General features: G+C 46.5%; 1 protein-coding gene across 2 annotated transcripts in view; it reads left to right on the top strand.

The window, feature by feature from the left end:
- Positions 1-27,358, top strand: part of MYO15A (myosin XVA) — a 3,541,761-nt gene that overhangs the window by 2,843,838 nt on the left and 670,565 nt on the right. For both annotated transcript variants that reach the window (XM_069645706.1, XM_069645705.1), the window contains one exon: positions 14,831-14,925. In XM_069645706.1, the coding sequence (XP_069501807.1) occupies positions 14,831-14,925 (95 nt within the window). The remainder of the gene's footprint in view (positions 1-14,830; positions 14,926-27,358) is intronic.

The following is a 27,358-nucleotide window of genomic DNA, read 5'->3' as shown; positions in this document are numbered from 1 at the left end:
AGCAGGGAACCCTTACCACTAATAGAAGACGCACAATACCTGGGGAGAACCCTCTCAGACCACTCCCCACTACTGGTGGAATGGAACCACACTGGTCCCAGACCCCAGAACCCCATGTGGAGAATGCCTGTGGAAGCAATGAAAGACCAAGCGTTTAGAGAAGAACTACAAGACACCATTGACAACTTCATAGAAGTAAACACAGGAAGCGTGGAGCACATGAGCACAATGTGGGATGCCCTAAAAGTAGTAACACGGGGAGAAATCATAGCAAAAGCGGGAGGCATCAGGAAACTACTCCGTGGGGAGCTGGACCAATGGGAACAAGAAATTGAGGGACTGGAGGCCACCCCCACAAGCACCCAACAGAAAGAGGATAAACTCAGAATGCTTAGAGATAAATTCACTAAAGCATGGAATAGGCTGGCAAAATTCGGCTATACCACTAAAACAAACAGAGCACACACAGAAGCAGACAGGCCAAGCAGACTATTGGCCTGGCTCTGCAAAAAAGAACACCCTAGACACATAACCACCACGCTACAAGACGAGGACGGGAATAAACACCAAACACAGCAGGGCATTAACGACACCTTCAAACACTTCTATGCACATCTATACTTCCACGAAGAACAGGTTCCCCAAGAACAGATAGCAAACACATTAGATGAGATAGGACTGCCCAGATTATCCCCCACACAAGCTAAAACCCTAGACGCAGACATCACGCCTGAAGACATAGCTGAAGCAGTTAAATCCCTGGCCACATGCAAGGCGCCGGGTAGTGACGGGCTGCCCTCAGAGTTTTACAAAACATACAAGTCCTCCCTGACACCCCGGCTACATGAGGTCTACCAGGAAGCATACGAGTTGGGGGTCCTGCCAGAAAGCATGAGAGAGACCCTTGTGATTCCGGTCCTTAAGCCAAACAAACCCGCAGAAAAGTGACTCCTACTGCCCACTTGCGATGCTCAACTATGACGTGAAAATAATGACCACGATCTTAGCAAAGAGGCTATCCAGACTAATAGCAGATATAGTGCATGCAGACCAGAGTGGTTTTGTGCCAGGACGCAACACCTCTATGAACATACGCAGGCTGCAACACATTATAGCGCAAACTGACTTAAATAACGAATCGTACGCACTACTATCACTAGACGCCGTTAAGGCATTTGATTCTGTATATTGGGAATGGTTGGTGGCGGTCCTGGAAGGATTCGGCTTTGGGCCAGGGTTCATTAGATGGATTAACATACTCTACACCAAACCAAGGGCACGAGTAAAGTCCAGGAAATATGTGTCAGAAGCATGGCACATATGCAGGGGCACCACGCAAAGTTGCCCGTTATCCCCCATGCTTTACATATTGGGACTGGAACCCATAGCCATTTATTTTAGGAAGCAATTTTTCGATGGGGGGGGTAGACCACATCATATTGCTCTATGCGGATGCCGTACTCCTATACGTCAAAGACCCACACCTCAACCTACCAACCATGCTAGAAGAACTCGACAACTACTCCAGGGTTTCAGGCATACAATTTAGCAAGACAAAATCCTTGTTATTCCGCCTGGCAGGACTGAAGTATAAGCACATAGAGGAACTCCCTGAGGTAGGGATAGGATGGCAGATCTCTTTGTTCCGATACCTTGGGGTCCAAATAATGCACACCCCCGAACTAATGCACAAGCATAATACGAAGGCAGCACTCCCAGCACTACGCAAGTCAATGTGCTTCTGGGCAAAACTCCCCTTATCAATGATGGGCAGAGCCTCAATAGTTAAAATGATTGTCCTCCCCAGATTCCTGTATGGGTTCCAAAACGTGCACTACTACATTAACAGGCCCTTCTTCCGCTTATTTGAGGCAATAATCCGGAAGTTCCTGTGGGGGAAGGGCAGACATAAAATAGCGCTTTCCACACTAGTCTTACCATACAAACAGGGCGGAATCCAACTTCCAAACCTAGAAAAATATTATCTGGCAGCCCAACTCAGCTTTGTGACCCAATGGCTAGTAGATGAGCCCACATCCGAGACGCCCTTACTACAAACCATGATTTCGCCGGTACAACTAAAGGAGCTTATTCGGGTGCCCCAACACTTGCTGAAAAATGTACCCCTTATAGCAACCCTGGGCAGGAAAATATGGCACAGAGCGAAGACACTCACTCACCCAAGGCACCCATATTCGCCAGAAGTGCCAATGATCTCAGACGTATGTGAGACGGATGCTGACCTGAAACATATCAGACTCTGGGAAAAGAAAGGGGTCTACACCTGGGGAGACCTATACGATGGGGGCACTTTCAGGGAGTTTGCATCGCTACAGGAAAAGGACGATATCCACACTGGCCAATTCTTGTGGTACCAAAGGGTCCGCAAAATAGCATGAAACAAATGGGAAACTTGGCCTGTGGAACCCAATGCAGACCCTTTCACGACATTGCTATACAACCTAGGAGAGGGATGGAAACCGGTGTCACAAATATACAGCCACCAAAGCAACATCCCCAACCCCAAAAGCATGACAATAAAAGACACGTGGGAGGTGGATATAGGACGAGAAATGACAGAAGGAGAATGGAGCAGAGTGCTAACATTCCCCAAAGAGGTGTCTAGAAATCAAAGATTCCGACTGCTACAGCTGAACGTACTACACCGCACATACCTAACCCCATGCAAAATGGCTAAATTCAACAAGCAAATACAACCCAACTGCACCTGGTGCAATGCGGAGAAGGATGACCTAATCCATATGCTGTGGGAGTGTACCAAGACACAATCCCTATGGGGTAGAATAAGACAGACATGTGAAAAAGCGGGCATGACTAGGTACAAGTGGACCCCGGAGGAATGCCTGTTGCGCACTTACCCCAGATTAGCAAATCTCAAACATGTGATAAGACTCATGGGCATAACAAGTAAACAAGCCAAAAGAACGATTGCTGTGGCTTGGAAAAAACCCGCAGGGTCACAATATAATGCATGGTATAACGAATGGAGAGATGGGTGAGCGCTGAAACAAAGGCACGGGAGGACAGTGTCGCCAGATCCACTGACGAATCAAGCATGGTGCTGGAGGCATGGAAGGAGATCATGAGTAGAATGTTCCACCCCTCAGATGATAAGCCCCCACGAACAGAACGACACAGACAATGCTAGCTTACAACCAATGCAGCGATAACAGAGGAAAGCCCTGCGCAAAAACAAACGGAACCCTGGTGGCCCCGACCCTCCCCCCCCCCGTTATACCACCTAACCACTCCCCACTGAGGGGGGGAAAATGCAACTCATACATAAGAACAAAATATGGAGACAGTTAACGTCGTTTTGTTAAAAATGTTACTATTTTATTGTAAAGTCATTGATAATTCATCATTAATGGCACAGCTGAATGTCGTGTAAAAACTGCAAAATGATAAATGCCAATAAACAAATTTAAAAATAAATAGAGGAACAGAGACTCGCCCAGGGAAGCAAGGGCCAATGGCTAAGAAAGTTGGTGACACCTCGGAGGACCTGCCCGCCGACATGGACATGTCCAGGTTCTCAGGAGGTGTCTAAGGAGGACATAGGGCACATACTGGCAGAGATTAAAGCCCTCAGAGGGGACATACAGGCATCAGTGACAGACTTAACAGGGAGAATGACCACAATCGAAAATAAAGTTGAGAACCTGGAAAGCAAACAACTGAACGCTGATATAGTGGAGATGAAGCTGGACGCAAGAATGTCAGAAATAAAACTCAGTGAGGAGGAAGTCATGCTCAAGATGGATGACATGGAGAACAGAGAGAGGCGTAACAACCTGGGGATACTCTGACTTTGAGGCGGCAAGGGAGACCCCGAGACAGGTGGAGGAGAAAGTCCAGACACTGGTGAACCAGCTCTTTGAGGCAGAAGGGGGCAAAACTGTGCAGATAGAGAGAGCGCCCAGAGGAGGTAGACCTTATGGGAACGGCCCCCGTTCGATAGTGGTAAAATTCCTAAGATGTACAGACAGATCCGAAATCTTGAATAAGGCCAAACAGCAAAGATAAATAGAATTTGAGTTCTCCAAAGTGTCAATATACCAGGATCTCTCAAACCTCCCCCTGGCTAGGCACAGAGCCTGTAGACCCTTCACCACATGGCTGCGAGATAAGGAGATCCGATATCGATGGGGCTACCCGTTCTCATTGGAATTTTAAGTGGAGAGGGTGAAATACCATGTAACCTTGGCATAGGAAGCTGAACAGGCCCTTGGCCATCTGACAGCAGACTTGAGGGCGGAGCCAGGAAGCCCACAGGGCCCTTCCACGAGTGGCGAGGGGTCGAGATCAGCACCGGGCCCACAAAGAAGAAGGAGAGGACAGGCGGGGAGGAAATACATGAGGCTCAACGGACCCTCCCCCCGCAAGCTTTCCGCCACACAGGGCAATAGACCGGAGCAAGAACCCAGTGGAAGGAACACATGAAGATTGGAGAGGGTCCGAAAGACATCGGGCAAATGCCCACAAGAGAGTTAACGACTAGCCAAAGGGAGGCAGGAATCTTCGCTCCAAGATGACCCTCCGTATGGAGGAGGGTGTCTCCAAGATTATGTTTGAACCCAGACAACAGTTTCTCTTTAGAAAGTTTTTGGGGGGCATGCATGAAGGTTACGGCTCTTTGGACAGAGACAGTGCAGGAGAGAAATATTACTCCTACATTAAAGATGGACATGAGAGAGTGGGATCCCACGTCATATTACTGAAAGACACTAGCGATGAGAAGGGATGAGGTCGTAAGTGGTCTGTTGGTGGGGACGCTGAGCATAAAAGGGCTCAACTCCCCAACCAAGAGATCACTAGTCTCGAGGGAATTTCGTAAAGCACACCTAGATGTGCTCTTCCTGCCAGAGACACGTCTGATACACGGAGAGGAACGGGCTATAAGAGGGGCAGGTATTGGTCAAGTACACTGGGCATCGAGGACGGTTAAGAAGGGGGGAGTTGGTATAATAATTCATAAACAATGTAAACTACGGGATTGCAAGACCATCCGCTTTCTTGAGGGCAGACTGTTGATACTCAAGGAGACTTCAACTCCTGGGCAGAATAGGGGGGACTTCAACTACTGGGCAGATGAACCTAGAGATAGAAAGTCGTTGGGAACCATAGGACAAGTAAAAGGGGAGACTAGGCCCGGACATCTGGGGCGAACACTAGCGGCCCGCAGCCTACTTGATGTCTGGAGGGAGAAACACCCAGGGGAAGAAGGATATACATTTTACTCAGCTCTGCACCACACATACACCAGAATAGACTATCTTCTCATTAATAGGGACCAGGGGACGAGAATAACACAAAGTGAAATCAGGCCGGTAGGTTGGATGGACCATGACATGGTCCTCATGTCCCTCAATGTCACTGGGCTTTATAGGCCAGACAGTAGCTGGTGGTGCAATGAAACCCTTTGGAAAGACCCCCTTTTTGCCAAACAACTGGGGGGGGGGATTGCTGAATACTTCCAACTGAACGACAATGGGGAAGTGAACAGTAGTGTGTTCTGGGATGCAGGAACGGCTACGTGGAGGGGACTACTTATTAGAGTGGGGGCGAGACGTAAACGGGAGAGGAACCTCATAGAGGAGATATTGAGGAAAGAGATAGTGGAAGGGGAGGAGGGAATCCATGCGAAGGAGGGAAACATAGATGAAATCAGAGAACTGGTACAATCCAAAAGAGCAGAACTGAAAGCACTCGGAATAGGGGAAACCATGTGGAAACTGAGATACCTCAAACAGACATACTATGAGAAAGGAGATAAAGCTGACGCGCTGCTGGCAGTGAGGCTCCGAGCACAAAGAGTGGAAAGGTGGGTATCATCCCTTACGAGCCCTGGAGGGGGCACAAGGGAATCACCCAGGGAGATAGCAGAGGGATTCGCCCAGTACTATGAAACCCTGCACAAGTCCGAAGCACAAGGGGGGATACCGTTTTGAGGGAGTATCTGGACAAGATTGAAATGAACATACTTATAAAGCTAGAGATGGAACACCTGGAGAGTCCCATAACAGCAGACGAGGTACAAGAAGCAATATAGTATAGCCGGTCCGATAGCACAGCAAGTAGAGCGCTCGCTTTGACATCTGTGCAGGTCCTGCTGACGCAGGTTCGAATCCCGACAGGGCCATCCTTCCGAGATCGATAAATGAGCACCACACACCGTGGGTAATAATAAGCAGCGCTCAGATACCTGAGGGTTCGTAGCGCTACATAAACAATGCTAAAAAAAAAATATCCCGTCACCCCAATGGTAAGGCCCCGGGGGAGGATGGATACACCATAGGGTTCTACAAGAACATTTCAGGGATCCTGTCACCCCACATGGTACGAATTTCCATATCCTGGAAACAGGAGAAGCGCCAGACACCTTCAGCAAAGCATTGATATCAGTGATCTCTGTTAAGACGGATTTCTGAACTCTGACCTGGTGGCCAGCCTAGTTTCTTGGAACATGATAACCTCTGGACAAGCCAAACCAAGGTAGCTATGGTAGGCGGTCAAGACGAAGTCTCAGGAGGGGTGAGGGTGACTGAAAGACCTCAATGAGCACACAGAGCAAGGACACTTACAAATTAATCCCAAACAGATATATATATCAAAAATATAAACACATTTATTACGAGGCCTTTGTAACTCAACACACAGTAAAAGAATCACAGCAATCCTACTAAACCAACACAACACAATCAATACAAAATATATACAAGACCATTGGGGTCTAAAGGATTAAAGACACGAAATATTCACAACCTAGAGGCGAAGGAAAATAGGCAGTTCAGATAATCTTTAGTCCCCTTCAACATCCAACACACACATAACTTAGAGGCAGTACAAAACCTAAGAAGAGAGGAGCCTTATGCTCAATAGTACATGCAGTGCATACGCACACGGTTGTTCCAATGGGCAAAACGGGATCTCTTCAGGGGTCTCCAGCAGCTCAGGAAGGTGGGTGAGGCGATGAAGAATAGATTCCCACTATTTGAGGAGGGCCTCCATTTGAAGGCAAAGGTGATTCAAAGGTTCGGGAAGGGTTCACTAGTTCGCACTAGCATTGGAAAGGAGAGGCCCAGGGGCCACTCGTGCGTAAAGACAGATTGAGGCGCTAGGGGCCACTGTTTATGGTTAGGGTTACTCACCGGCCCCAGGAGCACTCCGAACCAAAGCTCGCCAGTTGGGTCCACTGCGGCTGCAGGTTCAAATGCGACAAAAGGGACGTCTCTGTGGCTTTCAGTTCCGGCGATACAGCGAGGATTCCCAAAGGGGACAGTGGCGATTTCTCCTCTCCTGATGGATGGATCAGGCAGTTTCACTGCCGCAGGCTTCATGGGAAAGAGGGCCACATACGCAGCACACCTGCAAAGATCGTTGCCGTGACTGGTCAACACAGTAACCGCGTTCACTCCGGTCCTGGCGCACTCGTCTCACTTCAGACCTGGGAATGCAAGTGTTCAAAATTCGGTGTGAGGGTGCCGGGGACACAGAGCAAGCAGTATACTAAGTTCCGAGAGCCTCCTCGAAACGACGGCGGAGACAGAGCAAAAGTACTGCATAAGCTGGTCAGCCCACTGGTTGGCCCAGGGACACTTCCGAGAAGGCTTACTTGCAGGTTTTGTTGAAGGTGCCGAGAATAGTTGGTCCCACTATTCGAATGGGTCGAAGGGTCTTCGCAGACCTTCTTGGACAACCAGATGCAGAGGGGTCCCACAGGACTACAGCAGGCTCAGGGTGCCAAACCTTTCAGCGGTTCACCGGTGGTTCCTCGACTCGGCTTCTTAGTTTCAGGATACTTGGATCCTATCCTTCGTTCAGTGAGAATTTCAGAGATCAACATGGTATGGGTTTTTTCAGCCTTCTCTTATCCAAAGTTCCCTTCGCGCCAAAACAAAGAGGACCCAATGGGAGATCTGCTCACAAACACACACTCCATACGTGGACCACGGTGGTCCCAGGCATTCACAGCACTCCAGACTCTCTGGCACCCAGGATGTGTATTGGGGACAGACACCCCGGCCCACATTCTGGAGGCACACATACAAGGCATGCAGAAGCCCCCGCAAGCTTGGCATTTCGCTGGAAACTGCATGTCCAAATAAGGATTGACCCGGGTCGACTCGACCTGGGGAAGGCAAAGGGGCAAGATGGCCAAGGGACAGGACAAAGAACCTCGTGGCATAGCCATTTTGAAGCCAGGCCACCTATGTGTGCCAAACGCAGTTAACACAGTTTAAATGGCAGGAAAGGGTTAAAATTATATGAAAAGCTAAGCTGCCACCAGCCCCGTCCATGACACATCTGCATATAATTGACTATGAGACCCAAGTGCACTGTACTGTAAGGTACATTGTGCACTTGTTACATGTTGCAGAAAAGTTGCAACATTGGAAAAGGACTAAGGGAAACAAAGTCTCCCAGTACTGACTGTCTTAAGGGCATGTCAATTTCCCCATTAAAAGTGAGCGAAAGCCCAGAACAGTGCAGCTGAAGGCTGTGCTTCTCTGGCAAAGTCAGTCTATGGTGTCTAAACAGCAGCAAAAGGTTTGGGGGTGTACAACTGGAGGGAAAATTACATACAATTATGAAATCTTTCCTAACAATCCCCAAGGAGGGATGAGACCCCACGCAATGTGCATCCTACCGGCCTATCTCGTTGCTGAATGTGGATGAAAAGATTTTCACATGCATTTTAGCAACACGTTTCAAAGGGAAACTGCCACGAATAATACATATAGATCAGATGGGGTTCATAGCGGGAAGACAGGGCCCAGATGCGGTTAGAAAGACTCTGGACCTCATGGAACATGTAAAGGAAAGCCAAGGAGACCACGCACTCCTAAATTTAGATGTGGAAAATAAGGGTGGGAGAGAGGATGTGCAGTGCAGAACTATCCAAGCAATCTACGCTGTCCCCTAGGAAAGGGTAGTGGTAAACAGGGTGAAGTCCAGGGAATTCGGACTAAGTAGGGGCACCAGGCAGGGATGCCCGCTCTCCCCACTCCTTTTCGCCCTGGCAATGGTGCCCCTGGGTGAAGAGATCCGAAATGATGCGCAGTTGAGGGGGATAAAGGTAGAAGAAGTGTCCCATAAACTTAGCATGTATGCAGATGATATTATGATATACCTCTCAGAGGTGACAGAGACAGTGTCAAGGGTAGTTAGGGTGGTTGAAAATGACGGGAGTTTATCGGGTTTCAAGATAAATGTTAATAAATCAATCCTACTTCCACTGGGCGAAGCGACAGGAAAACGGATGATAGGTTGGGATAGACTTGGGATACAGATAGAAGAAGCTTGCCTTAAATACCTCGGGTGAGGATTCCTAGAGTACTGGACAAATTATACGAGGAAAACTCCCCCCACCCCCCTGCTGCACAGACTATTCAGGAACGTGGACAACTGGGCAAAGTTAACTATTTCATGGTAGGGGCATCTAAACGCACTTAAAATGGTCCTCCTCCCCAGGATACTCTACTTGTATCAGGCACTCCCAATCGAATTGCCAGATGCCCACTTCGGAGAACTAAAAAGGCGAATGATTAGATTCCTCTGGGAGGGGAAAAACACAGAGTGGCCTACAGACTGCTGGTACAGCCCAAGGAGAAAGGTGGGATTGGGACTCCCAGAAATGCGTACATATTAAAGAGCTGCCTAGTTCAGAGCCCTGATTCCCCACGTGAGAGGAGATAAACAGAAACAGTGGGTGGACATTGAGAATCACCTATTCCACCCGGTGACACTAGGAGAATGGTTGTGGGCACCACGTGAGGCCGCCTTCACCAAGGTACGAAGACACGGGGTTCGCGGGCAACTTTGGTCCCTCTGAAGAGTTAAGAGGGAAATGATAGGGGTAACAACATGGCCCTCACCCCTGAGCCATATTTGGGCGCCCCGCATAAGAGACCGAATCCACGGACACGAGAGGTTCCAGGATGGTTTGAGCGAGGAGTGGAAAAAGTGGGACAGGTCCTGAAGAAAGATGTATTCTAGGGATAAGCGAGCTTGAGAGCTTGTTGGGAGGGGGATAAGATCTCAGTCTTTAAATATCTGCAACTCAAAGGCGTCTTGATGTCAAAAGATTTGAAGGAGAACTTGCAAAGGGAGCTGACTCGTACAGAAAAATTGTTAGACACGGGGAAACGGACGAGGGGGCTCGCCTCTGCATTATAACAGGCCTTGCTGGAAGCACAGGGTGGAGATATATAGGTGTACAAAAGGAAGTGGGAGAGGGACATGGAGATGGAACTGGAGGATAGTCAATGGCAAAAACTATGTGAGAATACCCACCGCACCTCGATAGCCTGCCAATACAAACTCTGCGGGTTAAAATTTTTGTATCGATGGCAGTGGGACCCGGCAAGACTGTCACTGATGTATGCAGGGGTCGATCCCCAGTGTTTGAGGGGATGCGGGCATAGGGCAGACTTCTGGCATATGTGGTTGGGCTGTAGCAGGGTGCAGAGGTACTGGAAATAAGTCCTGGGATGGATAAGGCTACTGGACGGGGTAGACAGACGGCTGGACCCTCTCCTGGTGCTGTTCAGAATAGAGGTAACGGAAGGGGACTGGGTTAAGCTTCCACACATGCCGCACTTCCTGCTACTAGTGGCCAGGGCATGCGTAGCGGGGGGCTGGAAAGTGGCAAAACTTCCCCGCGAAAAACAATGGGCCGCTAAGGCCCTGGACATATACAGAATGGAACAACTCACCAGGCAGATACACGGCCAAACTCCCTCGAGGGAAATGGAATGGGCCCCCTTTCTGGGAAGATACGACCCGGAGAGGCCCCAACCGGGAGACTAGCAAAAGTCCTGGGAGACTCAGATGGAATGAAAACCAGTGTGAATAACCGAACACGGGGAGGTGTGGAGTGCAGTAATATCATGATGAAGGAAGGGGAGGATGGACACTTAATAAATAAATGAAAAAATAATAAAAGACCCCATCACAGACCTCAGAAAGGGAAGACGTGAACGACCAGAGGTAGCGGCGAGTGATCCCCAAATAGAATAAGGGAGAAGGAAGCTCAGGGACCGGACTGAGTCGGGTCCCAATAAGTAACACGCAAACCTCATCCGGAGCTGGACACTTTGAGCGGGGGGAGGAGGGATGGGAGTACAGAATCAGGGGGGTGGTTGGGGTGATTACGTTTTTTCAGAAAAAGTTATACTTCTCACGTGGTACGAACAGTGATAGTTTAACTGCAACTTGATGTATGATGGCCATGTTGATCTACCAATAAAACCAATTTGAAAAAAAAATTATAATAATGCATTCAGTTTCAAACATAGCGCATGGAGTATTTCTGGAAGTCCTTTACTGCTAACTTAGCAGCTTTCTTGTAATCAGCAATACATAACTTACTTTTTCCAAAATTGATTAGCAGAGTTTGCTAATTAAAATGTACTTGACTTTTGTATGCAATGAGCAATAATACAGCTTGATTGTGCTCCTCTGAAATAAAATATTAGTGACATCAGTTTGTGTGTGTGTGTGTCCCTGGTTAACTGAAAAACAGGACGCTACAAACGCTACAAAATAAATAAGTTAATGAAGGGTTGTAAAACAGTTTTCACTGCAAAGTTCTAGAATTAAATGCAGTCTGTGTTGTTCAGGGCAGCGACCCTGTGTTCTTCATGCATGCCAGCCACATGACTGTTTTGCAGTGAGGTAGAGAGGTTTAGAAAATGTCAAATCAATGAGTTCACAGTGTTAGAGCAATGTCAGAGCTGGTGACTAAGAAGGAAGAATGGTGTTCCGCAGGAAGGATGCATGGCAACGTCCAATCGCCCTGATTACACTTTCTGCCTATTCTATCAACTGATTTAAATACAATATATAATTATGATCTAAGAAACTCGCAAGACTGTTGCAGTAGGCCTGAAGTTGTGCAGCCTGGATGGAACTGTTGATCCCTACTTTGCACCCTACTTTGCATATGTATCTAGCTAACTATGGGCCTCATTACACGGACGGCGGTAAGGGTTAACGGTCACCGTTAATGGCAACGGTGACCGTTAACCCTTACCGCCGTACTACGAGGTCCCTTTGCGGGTTGGAGGATTTAACGCCTGCTTCTTGCAGGCGTTAAAATCCAACCCGCTAAGGGACCTCGGAGCTAATTACGGCACCGCAAAATTGCGGTACCGTAATTAGCGCCTTCCCCATTTCCATAGAGCCCTATGGGGCAGAAATGGGAATGGGGAAGGGCAATGGCGGAAAGGGGATTTACCGCCCCTCCAACCTTGGAATGGGGCGGTAAATCCCCTTTCCGCCAAGGCGGTGCCGGTATTTTACCGGCATGAGCCATGGCGCTAATAGCGCCATGGCTCACCGCCTATATTATTAATAATGTAGGATTAAAGATAAAACTAGATACTAAGTAAATTGAATGGCAGATTTGCAGGTAGGGAACTGGGCAGGGCAGATGGAACATGGCAGTCTGGGGGCCATCTCCCTCTTTTGAGGGTAGCTAGTTTAAAGCAACAGGTTGATTAATGACATACAGCCTCATTATGAGTTAGGCGGTAAGTGGTAACTTTATGGGCCTCATTACACAGACAGCGGTAACCATGGCATTGCCACCGGTATTTTACCGAGTCCGCCATGGTGAATGGCGGAGTTACCGCCCTATTCCAAGGTGTGTGGGGGCGGTAATTCCCCATTCACCATGGCTCTTCCCCATTCCCATTTTTGCCCCCATAGGGCTCAATGGGAATGGGGAAGGCAGTAATTACGGTACCGCAATCTGCATTACCGTAATTACTTCCAAGGTCTCTTTGCGGGTCCCGTCCTTAACGGCTGGTAAAACCAGCCGTTAAGGTAGGGTCCACAAAGGGACCTCGTAGTAAGGCGGTAAGGGTTTACCGGCACTGGTACCCTTACTGGTACCAGTAAACCCTTACCGCCATCCGTGTAAGGAGGCCCTATGAGTTTGTGTTTTGAGTGGAGGATTTACCTCCAGCAGGAGGTAAATCTTCCCACTTAACACTGAAAAATCGGGAGAATTGGCGGAATTAATTCTGCAAAAAAGCCACATTGGCTCCAATGGACCCAAAATAAATGGGGAATTACACCGCCACCACCACTTGTTATCAGGCGGTAACAGTAATTCTTCAGGGCTAGGAGCCTCATTAGGAGTTTGGTGGTAATGCAGTGTTAAATCCACAGAATTAACGCCAAACTAGATTACTGGTACTGCCATTTCCTCCCATGGAGTTACCACAGAATTATAAGTGATGGTACATCCCAATGGGGATTTTTGTTCTATTCTCAGCCGGCGGATTTACTGCACACAAACCCACTGATTTTTGGCAGTAAAGTGGCAGATTCACCTCAAGCTTTTTGCTGGAGGTAAATCCTCCAATTTGACTTCAATGTTGTAATTTGGCAGTGTGGGAAAAACAGCAGTAATTCCATTACTATCAAAAAAGTGGCAGTAAAGGAATGACCACCACTTTTTTTCCCCATAACTTCTAGTGAGGCCCATATGTATTCTGTTAAAAGGATAAGGCTGTAGATACCATGGCCATTTTCAAAAATGGTATCTTGTGCTTGTCAATATGATGCTCCTTTCCCTACTGTTAATTGAGGTAGGGTGGGTAGTTCACAAGTAAAGTGTTCATCTCTCACATGGGGCCGTCCTGCACTTTGCAAGATCGAATGTCATGGCAGGGCCAACTCAGCCTTTTATACTTCTGAGTTCAAGAAATTTAATACCATTATGTTTTAATAATAACACCTGTTATTATAGCACCTAGAAGCGGGATGAAAATGGTATGAAGAACTCTATACATAAGAACACACACATGTTAGTAATGCAGTGCACAATATAATAATTAAAGCAACTAACCTAAACAGAACTACAGTAAAAACATGCATACAGCACATTATTTTATAGTAGCCATACTGTTAATTATCATTCATGTAGGAACTTACATTTTTTAAGAATGGAATTTCAGGACTTACAAAATGGAATATGGTTGCATAAATAGAGGTATCATCCGGATTACTTCCAGTTTCCAATCATTTAATAAAAATAAACTGGCCTTCCCTTGGCTAACACTCCTGCACAGGTCCTTGCCACTTTGAAATTAGGTTTGAGGAGATCATTACTGCTTCACTCTTCACTAGCCCCTTTCAACTTGTTGTTACCAAAGGAAGGCGGGTGGCGAGTTGCATGAGGGAAAGAGGAGATTAATGCATTAAGTTGCTTTTTCTTTGAACAGGGTACTTAAATTGCCAGCAATGCTAAATAAGTTTAAAAGCAATTATCAAACCTTAGGTTTTACATTGCAAATTGTGAGACATTATTGTCTTATTTATGCCGTGATTCAGGATGATTTCAAGAATTACTACACGTGATAACAGTAATTACCACATGAGTGAATTCTTTGAAAAAAATCTTCCAAACTCATGATGAGGGCCTTTCTCGCTTTCTTTTAATTTTGTTACCTCATTCACTGTTTTCTGGTCTTCTTTGATCTCTGCTGTTTCAGTCTTGTTCTTAGAGTATCACAGTCTACAACTAGTTTCCACTGTTAATGCCCTTTGCACTGTTTCCCCCTTCTTTCTAGGTCTGTTTTTAGAGCCTACGCTCTCTTTCTCCCTCTTTGTCCCTTTTAGGTCCCTCCGGGGCCATCTCTCTTTATTTCTGTTTCTTTTCCCTCTCCACACTTTCTCATTTTGCTTTTCTTACTTTTTATGAACATTAAATTGCCCCTTTTATCTCCTACAAAAACTGCAAGTGACGCATAGAATGAACAGGAAGCATACCAAACCACTATGTTTCTTTGTGCAGGAATCGCAAAGGCATGTGAGCAGAACCTCAGGAAAACCCTGCAGTTTGGAGGCCGGCGTGAGTTTCCAAGTGGAATGGAACTAAAAGCCATGGTAGTGAGTATCAAAACAGGCACAGGGTTTGGGAAATAAACGGAAAAGAAGGGGTAAAAAGAGATGCGTCTTTTATTGATCATTGAAACATTTTAACCGTCACATGGGTATGCATACAATACATTTCCCATTTGCACCTATAAACTTTTATTCACAAAATCACATTTTGTCCATGGAATTCTGAAGGGGTGAGACAATAAAGCATTTAACACACAAACTGCAATGAGTGGTTTTACACATGCAATTTCCAATGGATAGATTCCTTCCACAGATTCCTCATCTAATGAAAATAGCCCTCAGACACAATCTACTCTGGAAACATTTCTCAGCCATCGGGTGGTTCTGTGTCTACTCAAGGTCGGCTTCACCACCACTCCTTGGCGCTGACCTTCACCAGATGTGATGCCATTCACACAAATAATTTCCTTCAGTTCTTTTTTCTGCAGTCACATGCAAGTCACTTGACGATATGTTCATTTTTTCGTTAAATTATGCTTAAATCGGGAAACAAAGCCTATATCTCATATCACCATTCGATATTGGTAACTGCTCTGCCTTCCTCATGCTTTTTATGTCTATGGAAACATCATGACACAGAGGAGTCTAGAGCTGGTAAGTCTAGGCACCCTAAGGAAATGAATCAAATGGCAGCTGGGTTCTATTAGCATCTACAAAATCTACTCCTGAAAATCCATCCTCAGGAACACTGAGGAGTTCCAAAACAATACCACAAATCCCAGCGTGCAGGGATTGGTCTTGCAGTGAGGAGAGAGATAAAAAGAAAACGATATAGAGGCAAGACCACTCGGACAATGAGTGGTCATATTTTTTAACTCACTCTTCTTCCTCACTAAATAAGCTTTGCAGGCACCAGTCGAGATGTAGATACATAACCCCGGTATTTTCTCATGTAGGTAGGTACTGGATCGACTTTCCCTACAACTTACTTCACTTCAGAGGAATGGGAAGCTTTCAGGTATGTTGTGTTCTCGGTTGTTGAACAAGCCTCTTTGACAGCCTCAACATTCACCATGCTTCGTCCTGACAGTGATGGGCACTGGAAATCCCACTTCAGCATGCCTAAACGCTCTGGCCCAGGGGAGGTACAATTGGCTCTAGCGCCATTTAAGCCCTCAGAGTTGGGCATTGCAAACACATAGTCCTCTGAGCTGAGGCGGCACAAGTGTCATCAGTTGTGGCTTCCATAGCTGTAGAGCTTATTAGCCAAACACAATGAAACCTCATTGAGGAGTTTGATACTTCACAAGATACCTTTTTATGTGAGTCACAATGGGCAGATACAATTTTTCAAACAGATGACAATCATGATGATCTTCCATTTCTGCTCCAAAAAGGTTCATCCCAAAGGGACCCTGATTTTCCAGATGATTACTGGATGATCAGGTAGAGGAAAGTATTTTTCAACTCCAAATTGAACTCGGAATATTACGTGTGTTGACTACATCTTCAGAACCTGCAATTGCTGGAGGCCTAATTTAAGTCCTAGAAACAGAATGTAGATCATTTAGAGCTTTGCCACAGAGGATGTGGATACTTAAGTATGGGCATTGTCTTCACAAGAGGTAATTCCCCATACAATAAAAGACATTTTGGTTCCTAAACCTCCTAAGGTTTCACTATTGCCTTGTTATTGGGGCTCTCACAGGCCACCTCCTGCCAGTCTTGAAGGGGTCTACCCCAGCGCTTTTGTAGAGAAGAATGTGGCCATAAACATAGGACAGAACCATTGAACTCTTTCTTTTAGGTCAGAACCATCAAACTCTTTCTTTTTATCTGCACATCCTACCCCAGAAAGTCTAGTAGTACACATTGCAACTTCAGGATCAATACCTGCTATGTTCTAGATCACACCTTCTGACAGGTAATCAACAAACACCAATGCATGGAGATGAAGAGCTTTACATCACTGAGCTTTGCACTGTGCTCACTGATTGTGCAATGCACACTTTCCAGGTATGCAAATGTATTGTGAGAAGCATCTAAGTAGGAGGGAGATGGTTTACCCCCTAAGATACAGAAATTAATTGCATAAAGAAAGGAACTTGTCCAAGCTGAAGAATTTGGCATTAGTACCTTTGGGTGCACCTTAGTCTTTTTCAAAACCTTGTAATTTCTTTCTTTGATTCTGCACTGCATTTCCCATCTGGGGGGCAGATTGCAAAGGCATGTGTGATAAGGTCCCCTGTCTAGCCCACAGGTGGCATGAGGGAGGTGTCCCATGGGGACCCGGACATCCAACTACCTACTATGAGATTTGGGGCTGGGTTGTGGCATGGGGAAAGTCCCCTATTCATGCATGGCACAGGGATGGGCCAGCAGAGGAACATCACTTCCTCAACACTACATATGCACTACATATGCTGATCATGTGAAAATACCTTTCCAGATAATTACAAAGGGGTCTGCTGACTCTGCGGTGTCAGACGCAGCTAGAAAGAACAAAAGGGTGTGCAGATGCAGGATACAGAAAATGGACAGTTGTCGATTTTGCAGAAAGTGTAAGGCCTCCTGATGCAGACAGAAAACGTGCAACACTTACAGATACAGCATCGAGCAGAGAACAAATCAAAGTCAGAACTGGAGAAGCGCTGGCTCAGTCTGTGAGACCTTGTGCCTACAGTTTACCACGCTTACATGACTTGAACAAAAGAAAGATGGTAAAGCAACTTATTAAGGGCTCAGTCCACAACTGAAGCAAGACGGACATGATTCATCCAGATACACCTACTGTTAGAATTCTCATAAATCTGCTAATTCCCTTCTCCTTAGAGACCCCCAGCAACTTTGCTGGATTTTGGGGACTTGATTTTTTTACCTGGAGAGAGTGTGAGCCTTTTTTCCCACTCTCCCATGCATTTTGATGTGTGTTTTACTCTTGTGTTCTTTGATTGGGAAGTTTTAGACAACTCCATAGGCATCATCTTTTCATTTGTGTCACACAGCACCCTCAGTGCAGTGCCACAGGGAAGCCTTTTATGCTGTCCCAAGGTTTAAATACCTTCTCTGGGATAAAATACTGTTTCCCAGAGAAAGTAAAGTGAAATTGACTTTACTAGTTGTTTCAAATTCCTAGACCCAGCACACACTATCTTACAATAGAGTGCTGGAGGGGTTATTTAGTATCCCCTGTGTCTAGAAACCTATGTAGCAGTCAGATACTACCCTTTCCTCTCGAAATGGCTGGTGGCAGTGGTATTACAACGAACTACCATGATTTTTCCTGACCGTGAACACGGGAAGTGTTAAATCGCAGGAGCCATGTTTTTCAAGATGGCGTCTGAGCCTCCTTTGTTTAAATAGGTCCCAGTCTTCTTTTTTCGCCATTTCTTTTTGGAAAGGTCCTTCTAGAGTTTGTCTCTGCGTGCCAAAACAGGTTTGGTCACTTAGTTCCTATGCCTTTGGCGGGCTTCAGGACTGAAGACCGTCTCTGGCGCCCAAGTGTCTGCGGTGGGCAGGAAGTGAGAGAGGTGCCCGAAACTCCCTGTGCTTAGTCTCCTAGGAGACCCAAATGCACTCTGGCGTGATTGGCTGGCTGACTGTCCGGCAAGGACAGCCATCCTGCTGGGTGAGTGGCAGCTAGGCTGGAATGAATGGGAGGAAACTGGATAAAAGGCGAGTCTCTTGGCTTGGAAGGCAGAGTCGACCACTGGAATTAAAGAACCAAAGACGAGCTGGAAGAGGACGGCTGCTGCAACTGCTGGACCGTTGGTTTGCCCGGTGAAGCCCTGCTGCAGGTCCGAATCGCCAAGTTCATCTCGACAGAGAAGACCTTCAAGGACGACTTCTCCCTTTGAGTTGGTGGGACCAAGCAACTCGTAAGCCACCTGGATACCATTCTCGGAGCTGGCTGTATTTTCCTCAGAGTGCTGCAGGAAACCAAATAGCCAGGGAGAAGGATACCAGTTTGTGTGCTTGACTACAGCTCCAGAATTGAAGATTTACCTTTGCCAGTTTTTTTACCAGTCCCTGTGCAGTGCAGGAGTCCCCCGACGTCCTCCCTCTTGTCCCCACGACTGAGGCTCAGGAACAACGAGATGTGCAGGAACTGCCAGGAACAGATGTTGTCAGCTGCATCTTTTTCTTCATTGTAAGGTACTGTGAAAACCCGACCGAGAGAACTTACCTCACACTGCGAAAGTGCTTGAAACTCTGGCAACTTGCAGGCCTAGTCAGCTTGTGACCCAAAATATGAATCTTTCTTTTACGAACTACTTCTGAGAACTTATGCAAATACTTTTCCGTTTAACTTCCAGAATTGCTTTATCCTATACAAGACTTTAGCCTTTGGCCTAACCTATTGCATTGAATCAACTCCTCTGGTAAACTCAAACTATTTGTACTGTTTTAGAGTAACTGTAATATTTGTTTTATTAATTTATGCCTTTTTGCTCCTACTTCAAATGCTCTGAATGCCATTTTGCTCCTCCTTCAAAGTAGTTTAAATGCCTCAGAACCTGATATTGTGACATACTGAAGTATATTTTTGTGTGATATATATTGTCTCCTTTTAGTGAATGTTTTTTAACTGACTGTGAAATAAAATAATAAGTGTTTTACCAAGAAACCTTGAGTATAAGAGTCTATTTGCATACTTGTAATTATAGACCTCTGTGTAACATCCTTACAGCTCACATTCCCTCTTGTGGTAAGCCTGGCTGCTCAGCAACGCTACCACAAAACTGTGTAGTACAGACCTATGCCAAAGGTTGGTTTTGCTTACACTTGTAGTCCTAGTTGTGTGTAGTGATCCCAAAGGGTACTTCATACAAACTTTGCCTAACACTGGTGGCAGACGGTGAGGATACATTATATAGTTGTTACATTGAGAGTTCTACTTTACTTTTGTTCATATAGTATCCTTCCCAAGGCTAAGCACCACTAGAAAAGTAAATGTATCATGCCTGATATGGATAACATCAGACAGAAAGCTCTGATCATTCTAACAGTAGATCAACTGAAAGATATGTGTAAGGTCAGGAATCTCCTTGTTAAAGGAAAGGAAAACAAATTGATTGAAAAATTGTTGGAATATCAAAGTCTGAGAAGTAGGTCTGTTACACCTACTCCTTCAGCAAATTTGGGAAATGTTTATGAGGATGATAATGATTCAGAGTCTAACTCTAATGTTATTGATGAGCAAGAAGAGTTAGAGGAGTCTCAGGATGTGAGCCCCTCTGCACCTCAACAAGCTCTTGGGCCTCAACCTTTAGCCAGAGGGACACTACCAGGTCTAGTACTGAGTCCATAATTTGTCTCTCTTGAAAAAATTAGACTTGAGTTAGAATTCAAAATGCTCCAAATGCAAACTGAAAGTAAACATCAAGAAATCAAACTCAGAAAAATGGAAATGCATCATGTTCTTGAAATGGAGAAATTATCTTTGAAAATGGTTCTCCCCCAGAGTATTCTAGGTCTTCCAGTCCTAAGAGACCTTGAATGCCTAAGGAAGCTGTGAGTATGTATGAGGTGAAGCTTGATATTTTGGATTGGTTGTCTGCTTTTGGGTATAACTATGTGATTCAGCGTTTCACAGGGAATCAGTTGATTCCTTGGCTTTTGTCTAGGCTCCCTCAGGTTGCAACTGATGCTGTAATGGAGGTGGGGGAACTTGATAGATTGCATTATGAAAATGTGAAGCTAGCTTTGATAGCTAGATTTGGGAAAACTCCTTCACAGTACCCTAAGAGGTTTAGGACTCTCAAAAAGCATGATGGTACCCCTTGGGCTACCTGGGTGTGTGAATGTTTGAAGAACGTAGATGGTTGGGTAAAGGGTTACAGAGTTAACACTTTTGAAGGAATGAGAAATCTATTTTTGTTAGAATCTATTTTTGTTGCCTGCTCTCCTGCCCTGAGACAGCACTTGGTTGACTCTAATGTGGCTGACTCTAAGGAACTTAATCCAAAGAAACTAGCCAAAGTTACTGACTTGTGGGTTGCCAACAGGGCTACTCACAAGGATTCTGGGGCAACTCAGAAGAACGATGATGGGAAGCAGCAAAAGAAAGATGACAAAGAGAATTCTAATACCTTCAATCCAAAAGAGGGCCCCAAACAGAAAAAGGGTAAGCCACAAGGGAAACCGAAACAGGCTAGTGAAACCTCCGGTTCCAAGCCAGAGGGAGGTCAGCAGAAACCCCCATTTGTCAAAACATTTGGAAACTGTTATGCTTGATGGTCTACAGACCATGTGAAAGGGGATCCCAGATGCAAGGGTAAACCTTCAGGGGTCCACACTGCCTCCTTAGCCTTTTCCCCAGAGGGAGAAGTACATATGGTAAGTGGAAACTTTCAACTACTGGCTGAAGACCTAATTGGAGTCTCTGCCAGTGTTTCTATAGTGTGCCTGGGTCTGTGGGAACAGCATAATTTAGATGTCTATAATTCAATTCCAGATAACACAAAAGAATATTTCAAGGACAGTGTACTTGTAATTGGTCAGGAGACCCCTGCCATTAGAGACACTGGGGCCAGCAATACAGTGGTGGATGAAATGTTCTTCAAACCTAAGAATGTTGCTAAGGCACACAAAGACCTCACTAAGCTTGCTGGAGGCCCTGTCCAAATGCTTCCTAGACTACCAGCTCTCATCCAGTGCAACAACATGACTGTAAGAATACCTGTTAGTGTACAAAGTGAGGTGCCTGGGAGAGTCCTGCTGGGGAATGACTTAAAAACTCTTGGAGTTGTATCAAGCACCCCCAGGCCTCCTAGTAAAATGAAACAGGACCAGACAAAGAAGGCCAGAGAGAGGACCTTAACAGGCTCTCAAGAGGATGTTACCGAAGAAACTATAACACCCAGTCCACAGACACTACTAACTGCTATTTCCAAGAAAAAGGAGACAAAGGGGAAACGCAAGGTCGCAAGGAAAAAGCCAGAGAGCACTCCTGTGCAACTCACAAGGACATCCCGAGAGGACTATCCAAAGTCACAGCTGTGACTGCTCCACCAGCTGAGGCTGAGTGTGAGGAACAACCAGGAAAGGTTGAATCAGCTGCTGAAGATTCAGAGCTGGAAGAAGGCCTCCCCCCTGTTGGAGATCTAGATCCTTAAGACCATCCCGAGCTGCAGTCTTTACTGGCAGAAGGTGGCCCCTGTAAAGCAGACTTCAGCAGTGGTCAACGAGAGTGTCCTACTCTTGAAGGACTTTGCCAAAAGGCAGATTCCCAGCTTGACGGGCACGAGTCACGGAAGCAAATGTTGTACTGGGAAGATGGCCTCTTCTACAGTGAACCTACTGAGTCTATCCCAGGGGACTACAGAAGACTTGTAGTGCCTCTAGAGATAATACAACAGTTCCTAAAGTTAGCCCATGAGATTCCTTTAGCTGGTCACTTAAGCTTTAAGAAGACCAAGGAAAGGCTTTCCCTGTATTTCTGATGCCCTAAGTTGGGGTCTGATGTAGATAAATTCTGTAGGAGCTGTCACACTTGTCAGACATCTGGCAAGAGTGGAGCTAAGAACGTGGCACCTTTGGTGCCTCTCCCAGTGGTGGGAGTCCCTTTTGAGAGAGTAGGAATCAACATTGTTGGTCCCTTAGACCCTCCTCTTCAGGCAACCAATTTTCAATTGGTTGTAGTAGACCATGCTACTAGGTATCCTGAAGCCATACCTATGAGGACTGTTACAGCTCAGGCTGTTGCTAAGGCCCTACTTGGTATTTTTACCAGGGTAGGTTTTCCTAAGGAAGTCATCTCTGACAGGGGATCAAACTTTATGTCCCACTACATGCAGGCTATGTGGAAAAACTGTGAAGCGACTTCTCAACTGCCTACCATCCCCAGACGAATGGGTTGGTTGAGAGGTTTAATAGAACTATGAAGAGCATGATAGGTGCTTTAGAGGAACCCCTTAGAAGAAAGTGGGACCTTCTACTGCCGTGCCTTCTATTTGCTTATAGAGAAGTCCCTCAGGAGGGAGTTGGATTTAGTCCCTTTTTTTAAATTGTTTTTATTGAGATCTTGTAAACAAAACTCAAACTCTGTAGTTACTACCACATGGAAAAGATCATTAATATTGGGTTTTTAACGTTTTCTCATATAACAGAAACAATAGAGTGAAAAAGAAGAAATGATCCAGAGCAAGAAATGCGGATGTGGAAAACAAACCCCCGGCCCTGCTCCCGGTAGAAAACCCCCACCCCACACTCCCCGAAGCCAAGACCCTGCGACATAAGACCCAGGGTTGCCAAAACTGTCCCGCTGAGTCCCTCACGGTTGCAAATGCCATCAACCATCGGATGCTGGTGCTCCGGCAACCGAAAGGACTGTCTGCGCAGTTGGTGAGGAATTACATGCCAACCTGTTGACCACCCTGACCCTCTAAGCGTGGGGGGGTTGTCTGCTGCCCGCACAGTGGGACCCTCCAAGTCAAATCATTCCCAGGCTGTGCACTGCTAGGCAACTGGCAAAACTCTTCATTGTTACCAACAGTTGTTTTTGTAACGATCGTGCTTGCCGTGCATACACTATCTGCCCCACGGTGCAGAACCACCATCCCAGACATGTCCAGGATTTAGTCCCTTTGAGCTTCTCTATGGTCATCCAGTTAGAGGTCCATTGGCCCTAAGTAAGGAGGGGTTGGAAAGTGCTCCTTCTCCCAAGCCATTGAGAGTCACTGACTATGTGCTAGGTCTCTGGAGGAGAATGACACAGACGATGACAGAAGCATCTGATAACTGGAAAGCAGGTCAGGCTCTGGTGAAGCATTGGCATGACCAGAAGGCCAACATGGTTGAGTTTATCAAGACCCGCAAGTTCTAGTTATGGTACCTACAAGGCAGAGGGCCTTACAGGACAAATGGATTGGACCGTTCAAGGTTGTGGGAAAACTTAGAAAGGTCAATTATTTGGTGGATTTAGGCAATCCTAAGGAGGCCCCCAGGGTCTTTCACACCAACCATCCAAAAGCCTATGGGGGTCATTCGGAGTATGGAGGTAGCCATGCCACTTTTAGCGGCATTGCCTACCCCCATACCGGGTACCAAGTCCAGGTTCCCTGAATGGGGAAATACCGGGCCATTCCGATCTTGGCGGGCCCGGTATTTCCCCATTCAGGGAACCCAGACCCTGTGCATCCCCATTCCCATCCGAGCCCCCATAGGGCTCAATGGGAATGGGGAGCATGCTAACAACGAGCCCGTTAATGACGGGCCCGTTGTAAGCATGCTGGACTGCTCGCGGGACCCGCTAAGGATGCCTGGTTTTACCAGGTGTCCTTAGCGGGTCCCACGAGCGAACCTCGTAATGAGGCAGTAGGGGGTTAATGGGGCCGGCAGCTCTACCGGCCCCGTTAACCCCCTACCGCCAGGGTTGTAATGACCCCCTATGTCTCAAGACCAGAAATGGGAACTTTGCTTCTAGCTTCTGCTCAGGAGGAGGAGGAGAGTGAACCTTTACCTGATCTCCTCAGGGGACAACCTTTGGATGGGAAGATAGAAGGAGTTAATCTCTCTTCTAATCTGACACTGGAACAACAGGAAGAGTGCAAATCACTTTTAAATCAGTTTGCCCCTCTGTTTTCACTATCACCAGGCTTGACCCTTTGGGGCCAGCATGATATTCTCACTGGTGACTGTTTACCTGTTAAAAGCAGAGGTTACAGGATGTCAGACCACGGAAGAACCCACATAAAGGAGGAGTTCAACAAGATGCTTGATCTCAGGGTAATATAACCATCTACCAGTCCATGTCTAGTCCAGTTGTACTAGTGCCAAAGGCAGGGTCCAAGGAGTTGAGATTCTGTGTGGAATATAGAGCTCTAAATGCAGTCACAAAGACTGATGCCCATCCTTTACCTAGGACAGAAGAGCTGGTGGACAAACTTGGCTCAGCCAAGTACCTCAGTACATTTGACCTAACGTCAGGCTATTGGCAAATTGCCCTGACAGACCATGCCAAGGAGAAAACTGCATTTTCGACCCCATCAGGCCTCTACCAGTTTAAGGTTATGCCTTTTGGATTAAAGAATGCACCTGCTACGTTCCAAAGGATGGCTAATCAAGTTCTGAATGGGATGGAGGACTTCTGCATGGCATACTTGGATGATATTGCAGTGTTCAGCCCTACTTGGAAAGAACATGTTGACCACTAAGGATATGTTTTGCAGGCTCTTGAGCAGGCCCATCTGACCATAAAGGCAAGTAAATGTCAAATTGGTCAGAGCAAAGTGGTCTACCTTGCACATGAGGTAGGAGGAAGTGAAATAAGGTCATTGCCTAGTAAAGTACAAGCTGTACAAGAATGGGCCACCACTACTGCTCAAACCCAAGTGAGAGCCTTTTTAGGTCTCACTGGTTATTATAGGGACTTCATAGAGAACTATGGGTCCATAGCTTCTCCCTGGAATGCGGTCTCCTCACCCAAATTCCCCAAAAGGTCAGGTGGAATGAGGAGTGCACTAAGGCATTTGAAGGACTTAAGAAAGCCCCTTGTCAAGCTCCCGTCCCAAGAGCTCCTGAATTCAGCCAAACCTTCATTGTGCAAACAGGTGCTTCCAATACAGGTATAGGTGCAGTTTTGAGTCAGCTGGATGAGAAAGGTAGGGAACACCCCATCTGCTTCATCAGTAGGAAACTGAAGGAACCGGAGACAAGGTGGGCAACCATAGAACGTGAGTGTTTTGCCATTGTGTGGTCTATGAAGAAGTTTAGGCCATAGTTGTATGGATCTACTTTTGGAATTCAGACAGACCACCAACCCTTGAGATGGTTAATGCAGATGAAGGGGTAAAATCCTAAATTGTTAAGATGGTCAATGCATGACCGACTGGAGTAAGGAGATTCATCCAGGGGTGGATTAAATCTTCCTGTCTCATAGTCTGGGGGGACGAGTGTTAGGGCGAATTCTCATAAATTTGCTAATTCCCTTCACCTTAGAGACCCCCAGCAACTTTGCTGGATTTTGAGGACTTAATTGTTTTACCTGGAGAGAGTGTGAGCCTTTTTTCCCCACTCTGTCATGTATTTTGATGTGTGCTTTACTCATGTGTTCTTTTATTGTGGAGTTTTAGACAACTCCATAGACCTCATCTTTTCGTTTGTGTCACACAGCACCCTCAGTGCAGTGGCACAGGGAAGCCTTTTAGGCTGCCCCAAGGTTTAAATACCTTCTCTGGGATAAACTACTGTTTCCCAGAGAAAGTAAATGGCAATTGACTTTACTAGTCTTTTCAAATTCCTAGACCCACCACACACTATCTTACAATAGAGTGCTGGAGGGGTTACTTAGTATCTCCTATGTCTAGAAACTCATGTAGCAATCAAATGCTACCCTTTCCTCTCGAAATGGCTGGTGGCAGTGGTTTTACAACGAACTACCATGATTTTTCCCGACCGCGAAAACCGGTAACAGTAAATCGCGGGAGCCATGTTTTTCAAGATGGCGTCTGAGCCCCCTTTTTTTAAACAGGTCCCGGTCTTCTTTTTTCGTCATTTCTTTTTAGAAAGGTCCTTCTAGAGTTTGTCTCTGCGCGCCAAACCACGTTTGGTCCCTTTGTTCCTACTCCCTTGGTGGGCTTCAGGACTGAAGACCGCCTGTGGCGCCCGAGTGTCTGCGGTGGGCAGGAAGTGAGGGAGGTGCCCGAAACTACCTGTGCTTAGTCTCCTAGGAAACCCAAATGCACTCTGGTGTGATTGGCTGGCTGACTGTCCGGCAAGGACAGCCACCCTGCTGGGTGAGTGGCAGCTAGGCTGGAATGAATGGGAGAAAACTGGATAAAAGGCAAGTCTCTTGGCTTGGAAGGCAGAGTCGACCACTGGAACGAAAGAACTGAAGACGGGCTGGAAGAGGACGGCTGCTTTAACTCCTGGACCGTTGGTTTGCCCGGTGAAGCTCTGCTGCAGGTCCGAAGCGCCAAGTTCATCTCGACAGAGAAGCCCTTCAAGGACGACTCCTCCCTTTGAGTTGGTGGGACCAATCAACTCGTAAGCCACCTGGATACCATTCTCGGAGCTGGTTGTATTTTCCTCAGAGTGCTGCAGGAAACCGAATAGCCAGGGAAAAGGACACCAGTTTGTGTGCTTGACTACAGCTACCGGAATTGAAGATTTGCCTTTGCCAGCTTTTTGACCAGTCCCCGTGCAGTGCAGGAGTCCCCCGATGTCCTCCCTCTTGTCCCCACGACTGAGGCTCAGGAACAGCGAGATCTGCAGTAACTGCCAGGAACAGACGTCTTCAGCTGCATCTTTTTCTTCATTGTAAGGTACTGTGAAAACCCGACTGAGAGAATTTACCTCTCACTGTGATCGTGCTTGAAACTTTGGCAACTTGCAGGCATAGTCAGCTTGTGACCCAACATATGAATCAATCTTTTACTAACTACTTCTGAGAACTTTGGCAAATACGTTTCCGTTTAACTTCGAGAACTGCTTTATCCAATACAATACTTTAGTCCATTGACTTTGGCCTGACCTA

The sequence above is a fragment of the Ambystoma mexicanum genome, chromosome 2p (assembly GCF_040938575.1).
Source record: "Ambystoma mexicanum isolate Mex_15411 chromosome 2p, UKY_AmexF1_1, whole genome shotgun sequence".
Lineage (NCBI taxonomy): Eukaryota > Metazoa > Chordata > Amphibia > Caudata > Ambystomatidae > Ambystoma > Ambystoma mexicanum.
The sequence above is the reverse complement of the archived record's forward strand: the minus strand, read 5'-3'. Positions and strand labels throughout refer to the sequence as shown.